This window comes from Hylaeus volcanicus, chromosome 4, assembly GCF_026283585.1.
Source record: "Hylaeus volcanicus isolate JK05 chromosome 4, UHH_iyHylVolc1.0_haploid, whole genome shotgun sequence".
Classification (NCBI taxonomy): domain Eukaryota; kingdom Metazoa; phylum Arthropoda; class Insecta; order Hymenoptera; family Colletidae; genus Hylaeus; species Hylaeus volcanicus.
In genome coordinates, this window is record NC_071979.1 from 3,730,736 (window position 1) to 3,744,807 (window position 14,072).

General features: G+C 36.1%; 1 protein-coding gene across 2 annotated transcripts; it reads left to right on the forward strand.

Annotated features, from left to right (window-relative positions):
• The first annotated feature begins 5,085 nt into the window (after window positions 1–5,085).
• LOC128875550 (uncharacterized) lies at window positions 5,086–12,701 on the forward strand. 2 transcript variants are annotated; one of them, XM_054121208.1, is made up of 10 exons: window positions 5,086–6,463; window positions 6,711–7,013; window positions 7,079–7,306; window positions 7,387–7,652; window positions 7,783–8,038; window positions 8,353–8,565; window positions 8,713–10,447; window positions 10,699–11,333; window positions 11,411–11,509; window positions 11,627–11,768. In XM_054121208.1, the coding sequence occupies exons 1-10, from the start codon at window positions 6,338–6,340 to the stop codon at window positions 11,630–11,632; spliced, it is 3,867 nt and encodes a 1,288-aa protein (XP_053977183.1). In that variant the 5' UTR covers window positions 5,086–6,337; the 3' UTR covers window positions 11,633–11,768. The 2 variants fall into 2 exon arrangements, with proteins under 2 accessions (XP_053977183.1, XP_053977182.1); XM_054121207.1 differs by having other exon boundaries at window positions 5,090–6,463; window positions 11,411–11,535; window positions 11,627–12,701.
• Window positions 12,702–14,072: the final 1,371 nt, after the last annotated feature.

Sequence of the window (14,072 nt, forward strand, 5' to 3'; positions counted from 1 at the left end):
GGCAGACGATGAAAATCTTGCCGGTCCAAGTCGCGGAGGCGGGCGCGGGGAAGGAGGGGCGGGGCACTCATGTTTATATGCATTGTATTGCTAAAACCCTTTTAACCGAATTACATTTAGCGATTCTAGTGCCGCTTTCCTGGTTCTCCTTCCTCGAGTCTGCCACTGGCCGCCGACGCCACCGTCGTCGCCACCATTCCCACCCCTTGGGCTCTTCACTTCCAACCGCTGACTCCCAGGCTTCGATTCGCCGTTCCCGTCCTTTTCCAGCGCGCGACGCGTGCCTGTTAGCGCGACGTATAGCGTTCTCCTACCACCGGAACCACCTAAACGAGAAACCAGAGAGGCAGAGGAACGGGGAGAGTTGGCTCGGGCGGTGGTTGGCGGGGTTAGGAAACCGTTGGGGCTGGGGATTCCGAGACTCGGAACAGCATCCCTGAATTCTTGATTCTCTTGGTAAACAAGTGCTTAGGTGATTCACTGCTTGTTCGCTCCTATCGGCCGTCGTTTGTTTCCAGACGCCATTGCGTTCCGCGATTCTACCTCGTTTTCCGGTCTAATGGCTTTCCGAGACCAACGGAGGTTGCTCCGAAACGCTCGCCCCCATTTTTATTTATCTTTTGTTTCCCCTCTCTGCCATCCTTCATCCATTCCTACCCAAGCTCCTCTAACGTCTTAACCTCCCACGCGGGGACACTTCTTCGGCGTACTTTGGCGGATACTCTTTGATCCACGATGTCCGTGGATACCGTAACTGCGACGAATATTTTCTGCGGAGTGTAAAGATACGGTAGGGTCATTCGTATTACTGGTCGTGGCTCCAGAGGAAATGTATCGATCGAGATGAAATTTAGGGCTTCTTATCAATTTTTTCCAACTAACGAACGAAGACGATACCTTCGTGAAGAAGGGACGACAATTGTATGTCTCTCGGATACCAACCCCCTCGCTGCCTGCCAAATTCTTGTTTCTCTTGTCTGTTGTTTTGCCTGAGTAGCACCGGACCACAATTTAGGGGTTCTTTGTTGTAATGATTTAAAGATAGATACGTGAAGAGGGGTCCTTTTTACCATGGACATCTTAGATTATGGGATTGATTAACACATTAAGAAACTGCGTGTAGAAAACACAAGAAAACTCGTGAGCGGTCCTTAATGTGATAAGAGCAGAAATTCTCAATCTGTAAATCTTTATATTTTATCTTTTATTGCTTGGACGCGGAAGGACGTCTTTTCGCCTCGAGATTCAAACTAAGAGTGAAGTCTTTTTCGACTTGGGTCTGCCACATGGTTTTCACACTGTCCTCTTGAACACAAATACTGCCAGAGGCCCGACTACGAAGGCAGCAGAAATGAAACTTTCCCTTTTGAGAAACGCAGTGTCCCTCGACATTTATTTAATAATAAACCAACAGAACATTTATACATCTTCAGCCACAATGCTTAAACAATAAATTCTCAAGTAAACTCCCTCTTTAACACTTATACATTGTTATCTGTAATACCTTCAAAATGAATTCCTGAAGGGGTCCTCTTTCCATCGTGGAGGTCGGAACATCGAACCTCGAATTCATCGTTTCTTTCCACTGTATTCCTCCACAGACCAACCACGAAGAATCCAGGTCCACGTTTTCTGTCCAGTTCGTTCCTATTCCTTAATCTTTAACCAAACAAAAAAGCTGTTGCAATGGACGTCATCCTCTGGAAACGAGGATGGAAAATAATATAATAAGAGGATAAAATAATAGCTGAATAATCGTGGCTGTAAACGACTATTGCGGAAGCAGCAGAACCGGAAGTCGAAGGTATGAGTTGTCTCGCTCGCTCATCTCCCGGCGAATTCCATCATTAGCGCTAACAAGGTTGGCCCGGGGCTACAAGGGGGACTTCACCCTTCGTCGGGCTAACCTCTAGGTATACACGCGCGCGCAAACACGTGCACGAATGAACACTGACAGAGAGTATGTACGCGTACACACCACCCCCACCCTTCCTCCCCCGCGCTGTAACTCGGCTCCTCCTTGGAACAAGAGGGGATAATAAGATCTACGACAATCAACTCCAAGGACGACGTTGCGAGAGTACCACGATGTGACCTATCGGACGAGCTTTTAGGCGACGTCCGCCACGTTATGTCCACATTTATCTTCGCCCAATCTCCCTCCCCCCCTCGCAACCCCTTCCCCGCCACGTACTCATGTATGCTGTCCGGTTGGTCGACAATCGATCCTGTCTTGCAAGATTTTTATTTCCTCGGCTTGTTGTTCGATACAACTAATGAAAGCGTTCTGTCAAAATGTCAACCCTCTTTGTTTTGTAGTTCTTGATGCTCCGGAGTACCCCGAGTTCAGAAATACGGAGAGGAATTTGGAAGAATATCGTGTTTTTACGATATTAGTCTTCTTCTAGCACTCTGGAACTTTTTCTGGCGCGTAATCGCGCAATGTAACAAAACATCCAATTCTCTGCCTACCGTTTCGGTTTGACCTGTTCGAAATCTGCTACGTGACTTTTATCAATTTCGTGACGTAAGTGATTAATACAAATTCTTTGTTAAGGACGTATCGTGGTACTAGGTACGATTTAAACAATTTTTATCCTGTTTAACATCATTGGCCATATCATTATTAATCTTCAAGTAGAGTCAAAATTTCAACCCTCTTTGTTTTGTATATTGTGTTTTTAACCGACTTCGAAAAGGAGGAGGTTACTCAATTCGACATGTATATAGGGTGTCCGAAAAATGTTGGAGGTCCTTGAAAGGGGTGGTTCGGGAGGTGATTTGAAACAACTTTTTCCTTTGCAAAAATGTCGGATGGGGCTTCGTTAAATAGATATTAATAAAAAAAAAACCGACCAATCAGAGCGCGCGGATACCGTTGGAGCGGCCGCGGTAGCGAAGGCTACGCGCTGAGCGGCCGCGTCAATATCTTTCGATGCACGTCGAGTCACTTGTTCGCGTACGAGAGCGGCTACCTAGCTCGTAGCCATCGCTATCGCGGTCGCTCCAACGGTATACGCGCGCTCTGATTGGTCAGTGTTTTCCGTTAATATCTCCTCAACGAAGCCTCGGACAACAATTTCGCTAAGGAAAAAGTTGTTTCAAATCACCCCCTGAACCACCCTTTTCAAGAACCTCCAACCTTTTCTGGACATCCTGTATATTTTTTTTCTTTCTTTTTAAAGATAGTCTTCTTCTGCTGCGAAGTCGTATAACTTGACTATAACGCCTAACGTACCAGTCTTGCGTTCGGTCCTTCTTTAAATTCATTTAATTCTTACTTTACATTAGCGTGCACTTTCCCAATTGCCAGTATGTTGGGGCCCACTGGCCCATCTATAGCTCGGGTACCTCGGGATTGCTAAACCTGTACTGCAGCTATGTACAACCAAACATAGCTACAGCCCCTGAGAGCCCAATCGCTAGACACTTCCATGTGCTTGAATGTGAAGCATTACATGCAAAATACTGCTAAAACAATTTACCAAATGGTCGTACTGGACAAATTGTTAAGTTACCTGGAGATGAATAAAAAAGAATGTATATATGGATGAATGGTTGGTCTCTGTTTTATTTTATGTCCTCTAATCCTCTAGTTAATCCTCATTTTTTATTTAGAACTGTCTAGAAATACCTGAACTCAGCCAGTGATAGTAGTGAAATAGTGTATCTTCTATTAGGTTGTCCCAAAAGTTTCTTTCGTTGGTTGCATTCAATTATTTTCTGTGGCAGTATTTATATAAATAGACAATCTATTTTCTTAGACATTGATGCTGTAACACTAATGGAGCGAAATGAATTAATTATTAATAAAACGAAAGAAACTTTTGGGACAACCTAATATATATGAAATATTGATTTCATTCAATTTTTTAAGAAGTCCGCGGCTACAAAAATCATAAAATGTAACTTCTATACGTATCTATTCAAACTATAACATTTTTTTTAAATACTTAACAAAGATTGAGAAAATATCGACATAGGATAAGCCATATCATAAGCGAGAACATACATTCTGAGCAGACAGAAAGTTTTCCAGCAACGTAGCTAGCTTTTCTTCGCCTTCCCGTCGACTTGCTCACGGGTTCATTGTTCTATAGAGGTAATGCGTGTTAGAGGCGTTGAAGAGGAGTGATTCGTAGCGTTTCAGCATGCACGGTGCTTAAACGTTCAGCTGGTAGGATAGGATTCGGTTGATAGGAGTGGGCTGTTGAAAAGAATGAAAGAGACGGAGTGGGAGACGAAGCGGAGGTGGGGAGGTGGGGAAGGGGGAGACAAACAAGCAGTAAAACAGATAAAGACAAAACGTTGTGGTAGAGAACGAGCTAGTGCTAAGAAGGGATAGTACTCGAGGGGGTGAATTCTGGGCGAGACGCGAGTAGGATGGTGGGAAACTGGAAGGAGCTAACCGCATCGTAATCAACGTAAAATGGCGTCGGAAACAGAGAACGGAGAACGGAAGAGCTTCCTGAGGTCGTGCCGCCATTGTTGATCACCCTCGCCCCTTGTATAATACGTGCTGTACTACACTCTTAAAGTGGCATCGTTACCTGTTTTAACATTGCGTAAAGAATTACTCGTATTAATTAAACGTTCAGGTAACGGCAGCAGTAGTTGACCACGTATCAATAGTTCACCATTTTCCAGAAAAAAGTTAAAAATAAAATTTCTACTGGCGATGACTTTTTGAAATAAACGCTACTGAAATCTGCGACGAATTATATGTATTTGGCTGTCCCAAAAGTTTCTTCCATGACTTGAACTCAGTCATTTTGCGTAGCAATGTTTGTATAGACCACTTAATTTCTTGGATCTTAGTGTTGTAACCATAAAGGAGCAAAATGTATCGTACGCAATTCAATAATATAACATTAGACATAAAATGTTGTGTATGTACTACTTATTAATGAAATGGAAGAAACTTTTGGGACAACCTAATATTAACGGTTTACCTATAAGGAGCCTGTTTGTAGACTTTTTGATTCTATTATATTTATTTATTACCATCTATATTAGTACATATATAAATACCGTATATTGTATTTCCTTACTATGTATATTTATTTACTGTTATTTATTTACTTATACAATGCTCAATCAGACAAAGCTTCCAATATACATGGTAACAATATAAAGAAATTAATGTCAGTCTAGATTAATATACAGAGTGAATCATCTAAGCGTAATATGTAGATTGTAAGATATATAAAGAAATATAAGAATAATATAAAGAAATTAATGTCAGTCTAGATTAATATACAGAGCGAATCATCTAAGCGTAATATGCAGATTGTAAGAATTCCAGTTTGGAAGTTTGGCCTCTGTTAATGCTGCATTATTTTATTTTCTGAAATATACACCTAGTTTTGCTGCTCAGCTTTACTAAGTTGTTTGCATAGTTCCTTATTGCTAGAGAAATACCAACAACTTTCAAAATGTATTCATGATTTCATAAACAACTTGTATAAAATCAGTAACATAAAAGTATTGCAAATTCATCAATTTCCTCTACAGAATCGGATCATATTTATTATTTTCTGGCATCGTATGTTTAAATATTAGATGTAATTTTCACATCTTAGTCGATGCCTAGAACAGCTGTTGTTACTTATTCTCACCTTGTTGGTCGGATATTGATCAAGCCAAAATACGAAAAACTGTATTTCTGATAAAATTATATCGTGAAATTATACCATACGTGGCCGTTATCTGTGTATTGATCAAATCAAAGATCAAATTATTCAGATCAATATAACGTCAAGTTATGTATATATATTTATAAAATAAGAAAATGCAAATGATTTAGTGTTCCTTTCTTTCGTTGCAAGCCCTAGATTGCTTTGGTCCAATTGGTAATGATTTAATGTCGGTAAGTGGATATGATTGCGACATCTAGCATCATGTGTAGGAACTATTTCGTTACAAATTGGCCGTTTACCATCGTAGCCAAAGGTTTAAAAAATAGTTCGACATACTTACCGCCAGATGGTTATTCTTATCAATGAAAACAATTTGAATCTTCAAGAGGAACCAACAATATTTTTTTGCAATTTTGATTAGTTCATATGTACGGGATAAGAGCAGGGCCTAATTTTAAAATACAAAACGCAAACATCAAAGGTTCCGATAAGAGTTTCTTCTTTTCAAAGCTATTCTTTAAAAGACGCATGTACACTAATGCAACTGATGGATGTAAAAAGGTTTAGTCTCTGGAAGAGTACTCTGTGTTATTATTACGTCCATGGAATGGACGTTCCTAGGAATTTAAATTTGACTTGAGAAGAAGTATTTTGTTTTAGATATATTTGAATGACAGGTAATCGTATATTAAGAAAATATGTCTATTAATGTTACCGTCAACGGAAATCCTTTAAGTATACGACGGGGAAGAATGGTATTATCTGATTTAGATCAAATTAAGAAAAATGAACGCGATCGTCGTCGAAGGTTACGCTTGGAACAGGTATGTATATACATATATGCATCACACATTATTGGAAAATTTAGGAACAGTGAAAGAAATAATGTTTATAAGTAACTTATTAATGGATATTATAACGGTTACATTCAAGTATGTAGCGGTGCATTCTGTAGCTGAATATAATATTCTTTCAAATAATATAGAATAATAATTATTTTATTGCACGTTGCATGATCGCTGAGAAAAATAATATAAGAAAAATGGAAAAGTCACAGAGCAATTTACACAGGTACGACAGCAATCAAAAGAAATATCGGATAGGCTTTTGGAACGTGCTAAGAATATAGCTAAGCAGGAACTTAGAAAACTGGAGAACAATGATAAATTACCTCTGAAGCAAATACATAATGGAAAAATCATGGAAATTCAACAGAAATATCAGGAAGATATGGCAGATATTGGTCAAGCACATGTGTCCGCGATAGCAGAACCTGATCATACTGCAATAATTCAAGAAAAAGAAAGGAGAAATAAATTAACAGCATCGAAAAGAGGAAAAGAGGCAATGAGACAGATTAATAATTTACAACATGTAAGACATTCAATTTACATATTTTCATAGATTGTCAATTTTATAAACAATTAGAATTTATATAGAAAGAAACTATGCAACAACTACATCAAGAACGATTGCGTCAAGTAAGAGAATTGGAAAATCTTAGGTCTACGTTGATAGCAAAAATTCCTCAAGATGCAATTCCAGAAAAAAGTACCATACAAGTGGAAATTGATGAGGAAAACAGGCCATGCAAATCTACTAAGAAAAAACCGAGGAAAAACTGTTTTAGAAAATCTCCTGGAAAAATTACAAAATCCTACATAAAAGTATGCTACTCACATATAAATGGAATAAGCTAATATAAGTTACGTGTGTATTACATACTGGCTAACTTTTTGTTCTATAGGTTGTTACAAGCGACTTTAAAACATGCTCACCACGTCTGGTATCAAAATCAAAAACTGCGAGAGTTGTACCAAAAAAAACTGTTACAGTTACGAAAGAACAATCTGTTGTTAATTCGGTTGCGGAACCTTCGACATTAAAAACTGCAGTTCCCACGAATACTGCTGAACAAGTTGTACACGCACATGAATCTGAGTACAGAAATAATTCTCAGAATGCAGTACCAGTTTCAAATGCTACCTCAACAGAAGTTGATAAATCCCCGAGGTATATGTTAAAAATTTACTTTTAATCTGCATATGTAATAAATCTGTAAGGGTAGATATTTTCATACAAACAGGCCTGTAGACAGAAACTAGTATAATCTAATTTCTAACAAAGTGTTTTAAAATTACAGGTATAATCCAGAAGACTATGTGCAATCAACTTCAGATTCTACTATTACCACTTACAGTGACGATTCTTCTAGTTTATGTAGCGACGATTCACCATATTCAGCTGATGCTGATGCACAATCTGTGTGTGTAAAACCACAAAAATATGTTAGTTGTTCGGCAAACGATAAAGTACAATTATATGATCATAGTAAGCATCAATATAACATGTATAATAAACCAGTTGGTGTAGTTGAAAAAATACATGTATGGAATGAGGTTTGTAATCGTCCAGCAAAGAGCAATAAATTATAATGATGATGACCGTAGATATTATCTAATTGCAATATATTGGATGTGAGCCGCGTAACATTGAATTTTAAGTTTGATAATAAATTCGTTATCCATCTTTAATATGTTTTAGAAAAGAACTTAGGTAATTTTAAGACGTTGATAATTGTAACTTTCAGAAATGTTCTTTAAATCGAATATTTTCTGTAATATTTGTTCTATCGCCAAGAATAGGAATACGTTACAATCTAATAAAAGGGAATTCATTCTATATAGTAATATTTTTTTATTTATATTTATAGCCAAGTGCGATAGATTTAGCCAAAGGAACTAAAGAGGCGGAAACAGTTGAAACACATTTAGCCGAAAATCGTAAATCTGGTGCTCAGAAACGTGGTGACGATGCAGTGTTAAGGGAGAGAGTACGTAGAGATTATCAAGCACTTGTGCAGAATCTAAATCATCTTGTATCCGAAGAACGCAAATTGAAAGCTAGCCAAATTGAACGTTATCCGGTAAATGCTATTAAATTCATAATTTAATGGAAATATTATATTTTATTAGTTATACTAGAACGTCTCAGTATTTGGATCGTGCAACTAGTCTTAGGAGTGCAAAGAGTTATTATAAAGTTTAATTACAGTATACTTATGTTCTACTAGGAAGACGTATATACACAAGAAGAAAGAAGAAAAATATTAAGAGATCAACATAAAAAAAAACTAAATCGTTCTGTAAAAACTTTAGTGAATGAAGAATGTTTTGAACAATGCCCATCGTATCCTATGGAAAGACAAATTACTCTCCCACCAAGAGGAAATGATAAAAGTATTGATACGGGTGCTGTTTGGGAAGACCAGTATTTGAATGAACGCACAGAAACTAGTAAATCTTCACACACTAAATGCAAGGAAACTGAAAATTCGCGAGAAGAACAAATATTAGATATGTTGAAGAAGGTTGAAAGACAAAAAAAATTATTATTACAAGAATTCGGAGCAGATCTACCGGACAATGTTTTTAACGCAACTATGAAGCCTTTATTTGAAAAAGAAAAGGCAACAGAAGGTCAATCAAGTATATGTCATAACACCAATATTCAACAGCCTTTATCGCCAGAACTTAAAGTAATATCTTGTTGCGATGAAGATAGGAAGAAAGATAAGGTGGTAGAAAATGGTAACTCGACTGTTAAAAAAGTAGAAATTGCTGTACAAACTTCGACAGGGAGTGAGCAAGATGTTGCTCAAGATAAAAGCATACAAGTAGAATTAATACAAGAAAAAAATAGCGAATCGAATGACATTGACACTGAAATTAGCACTACAAAACACATTCCAATCGAACCAAAAGTTACAGTTATTACTCCTGCAGCAGATAGTAGCGAACTGACGAGTTCCACTGTTACAGATACAATTAACGATATTGATCAACAAAGTCCAACACTAAGCCACCAAAATGAAAAGCAAGATACAAAAACAATGAAACATGTACCACCGAAAACTTTTCAGAAATCATCTGTGGTACCTGTAAGTAAAACACCATCTCCTGCAAAAAAATATTCAAGAACTTTATCAAGGTCACGCTGTAGTAGTATCAAAAAGACTAGCAACAGCGCGACAGATACGCCTAGCAAGAAGATTAAGATATATGTTAATAAAAGTGGATTCAACATTAAAGTAGATCCACCTCAGGCTGCAGAAGTAGCTGTAGACGTAAGTACTCAAAGTTCTCAAATACATTCAACAGGCACTCAGGAACAAACTACGAGCAAATTATTTTGCGTTCAGTCCCAAGCAAAACGGGTTAAAACAAAAGATATCTCAGATACCTCAACATCGTTTGCTAGTCCACCACCGATAAAACCCAGGGATATACTTGAAGCTCTAAGCAATAATATGTCCATTTTTGAAATGTTAGATTCTTCGACAAATGAAAGTATGAGATTTTTAAAAAGAGATATTAGTCCGGTATCAACACCAGAAACTCCTTCTCCGCGTACTATGAGAATGCCTTCAAACATACCTCATCTCGCTAAAATTAATAGAATGCTTAGATACGCATCCATAGATTCGCAAGAAAATGGGACTAGTGTAATGTCATCTACTAAAAATGACCATTCATCGTCAACGAATCTATCTAGTTCTCGGCGAAATGGACATTCATCACCCGAGCAAATGATTTCACGTTCGAAACAATCAGCTGATTTACAGGAATTATGCTCGTGTGAAAATCCAGAATGTAAATTGATGCATTCAGAATTTGACAATATCCGCAATTATGCATTAAAGAACTGTCCTCAAATATTACAAAAATATGAAGATCTTCAAACTTTGTGCGCAGAAAGAATAGTTTCTTTAACAAATCTCATTGAAAAGGTTCGAAGCGAACAAAAAGGTATATTATTTTGTAAGCTAATAAATTTGTAAGGTGTATCTTACCATACTCACTTTGTGATTAAGAATTGTCAGAAAATAAAAACAGCTACAACTTAGAAATAGAGTCAAATGTGTTGAATGTTTATATAAACTATTTTCATTTTTGTTGCATCTATAGTTGACCATCTAAGTGAGTGAGATATTAAGATATATACTATATATGGTACAAACAACAAAAAAAAGAATAATAATTTAAGTAATTCTTTTTAGGTGTAGAACTTTCTGTAATTAGTGCAGGCGATGAAACTAGTTTAATGCAATTGCCTCCACCAAAAGTAATACCTAATGACCTTCAGAGTGTACGGAACCTCGTAGAAAATATAGAGGCTATCCATAACCAGCTTGCAAAAACACTTATTGAGACACAAAGAATCGTTAAGAATAACACAGTTCTTAAAGAAGACTCAAACCAATTTAAAGAAATAGATGTTGTAACTCAAACAACTGAAAAATCATCTAAAAATGTAACTCACCATATGGAACCAGAAGCAGTAACACAGAAAGCCAAAAGCAAGCCAAAGATCATAAATGAGGAAAGAGTCAATATACGACTCGACGGATACAAAATACTTTATAAACCTCAAGCGTCAACGGCAATACCTCCAGAAAGTAATTCTCAGCATACTTCGAATTTTCATGACGAAGAGGTGATAGAAAAATTATCAAAAGAAATTTTGGAACAGAGCAAAAGTTTTAAAAACAATCTAATAGCGACAAGGGACACTGATAGCTCACCAATAAATCATACAGTTCCCGCATCAACGGATACCATTGACTCTAAAAATAATCCTTCATCGAGGACACAAAAAACCAATGTTGCTACACAAGAAGATTCTAATAAAAAGGTACTTTATTAAATTACTAACAATAATATTAACCAGCTTGTATGTAATTTTATTCTGAGTTATTAATGGTTGTTTAGCTGAACAGAAATAAAGAATTTGTTCCATTACTCGCTGATATTCCAAAAATATCGAGAACAACAGAAAATGTGTTTACCAATGGAAGAAGTAAACCACCGGTGAGCTTGCTTAGTGGACTGTATAGGTAAAACTGGAATTTTTTTGTTTTTTATTTTTTATTTAATTGTATTCATATGTTTACTTATATTATTGATTATAATAAAACTGAATTTCAGAACTGAGATTGAATCATCAGGTCATGAATTATCTACAATAATTGAATTTGATACACCAGATACCGTAAATAAAAGTCACAACAATGTTAAAAGTCCATTTTCAATGCAAAAAACTGCAGCGACACAAGTTACTAAATCTACTGCAATAACTAAACCACCTGAACATGCTGTTCCTTCGCTTCATATACGTGATCAACATTTTAAACAATCTTATAATCTCGCAACTTCAAAAGTATCTACAATGGTTTCATCTCAGACAGTAGAACAAACTGGAACTCGTTTAGATTCATCAAAAATACCTACAAATACAGGAGGTCGAAACGAAGTAACAAATGATAACAAAGAAAAGAAGGATTCTTCTCAAGTCGAAACAAATAATAAAAAATTACCATGTGATACAGCTAATTACGAATTGTTCCAGCCTGCTTCTGGTACAAACACTAATCCAAATGAACAAGAGCCAAACAACAAGGATAAAATAACATCAACAAGTTCAAATAGTTTCTCTGGACTGTCTGGAATTTCACAAATAACAAGCACACCATCGTCAGATATGTTAAAATACGCATCATCTCCAGAAGAAATGGAAATAGCTCTTAAGAAACTTGGCTTAGGTTGGGCGATAACAACATTAAAAAAAACACGAGAAGCAAGTGCTCTGAGTTCATCATCAAACTCTGATGACCGAACACCGATAAACACTGCTAAAAGAATAATATCACCCATTAAAAAACAATTAGAGAATAATTATGGTTTACCAGACTTCAGCGACGTGTCTTCGATATCTATCAAAGAAGCTAGCAAAAGTACAGAGCAAGCGGTACTTCTAAAAGGGAGAACTTCTACACCTAAACTTCAAAATTCAAATTCTAATAGCGAAAGGACAAATTCTACTAGCTCAAATATTTCTGAACATTTTCAGAACCCTAATAAGATGGTATGATGATTCCCGATACGTGTTTTACTAACACACGATCTAACAAAGAAATTGAAAAATCTCTGATGTATTTTACTTAGTAATTTTTATTATAAATATTTAAAACTATAAAATAAATTAAGAAATGTTTATTTTAAATTACTGTTAGTGTTTAATTGACACCTTATAGTTACTAGATTTAACGTAGAATTTTAACGTAGAAAACAATTCATTTATAAATAAATATAGACTTCATATATAGGATTTGATGAAAAAGTTTTAATATCAGATTTCAGTGTTAACCCTTTGACTACGAGAGGCGTATATGTAGTGTTATGTAGTGTCTGTGTCGGTCATTTCCATAATTTCAGTCAATTGTGTAGGAATCGATATGTAAATTTCCGAAAAATTCTTTGTCTCACAGGAAGTCGTTTTGAACGCAAATTTTCTTCAATACTTTTTAATGGTAAAAGTAAAAAGCATCGATAACTGACAGTTACTAATTTCTAATTAGATATGAATAAACAGTAATGGATTTTCGATTTTTTTTCTTTGAATTTAGAAGAATTTCTATAACATTCGACTAAGTTACAGCGATATATATTTTAAAATGTAATTAAATTTTGAATAAACATAAATTGAACAAACATAATCAAATTTTATATTGTCTTTCTCTATCAGGTGATATTTTTTAAAAATTAATTTAACAAATTTCAAAATTTTATCCAATTATGCGGGGTGTTTAAATTACGATCGCAATCCTGTTCTTAGAATTTCCAAAGAAATCGTCTCGTAGTCGAAGGGTTAAAAAAGATCAGAAAAAAAGATTACAGCCATTAGCTCATATCACTTGGTATGCAATTGATAATGTCATCTGACCCTTACTGGCGATGTGCAGTTAGCAATTACATACTTCAAGTAATATAGAGGGTCCAGGTCTCACCACGTGGAGGTTGCTGCATATGGAGACCCACAGGGTGACCAGGACAAAACCAGCCAGCTGATTAGCTAGCTAGCCACATCCTAGCCACCCTTCTTGATCTAGATTTTGTATTCCCCCTGGCATGCACTAATAAAAATTAAAAAAAATAATGACTCATTATTTGTCGAATACTAATGTAGTACTACATTTTGGAAGAGAAAGGGAAAAAGGGCAAATACATGTAATTAGTTTTCCGTTTGTCTGTCTTATCGTTAAATATTAATTGTTATTACCGATTTCAGCGCTCAAACTTAAATATACATATAACAGCATTCATATACAACGGCTAATATATATATATATATATATATATATATATATATAATGAAACACTATAGTGTTTCTCTTATTTCTTATTACACTTTTCTTATTAACATATTATAAATCTAATTGTATCAACACATCCAGCCTCCGACGATATTCGAGGAAATACAGGAACATACATGTTTGCTTCTTTCTTCTTGTAATCAATGATATCACGAACAAGTTCTGAAGCATAAACTGAAACATATTAAACAAAACTTGAAGTTTGGTTCATTAGACACGCC

Excerpts from the sequence above, each read along its gene's own strand:
- LOC128875550 (XM_054121207.1), top strand. The coding sequence starts at position 6,338 with ATGTCTATTAATGTTACCGTCAACGGAAATCCTTTAAGTATACGACGG. Across the intron at positions 6,464-6,710 it reads GAAGGTTACGCTTGGAACAG|GTACGACAGCAATCAAAAGA; the intron begins GTATGTATATAC and ends CAATTTACACAG. Across the intron at positions 8,039-8,352 it reads AAATACATGTATGGAATGAG|CCAAGTGCGATAGATTTAGC; the intron begins GTTTGTAATCGT and ends TTATATTTATAG.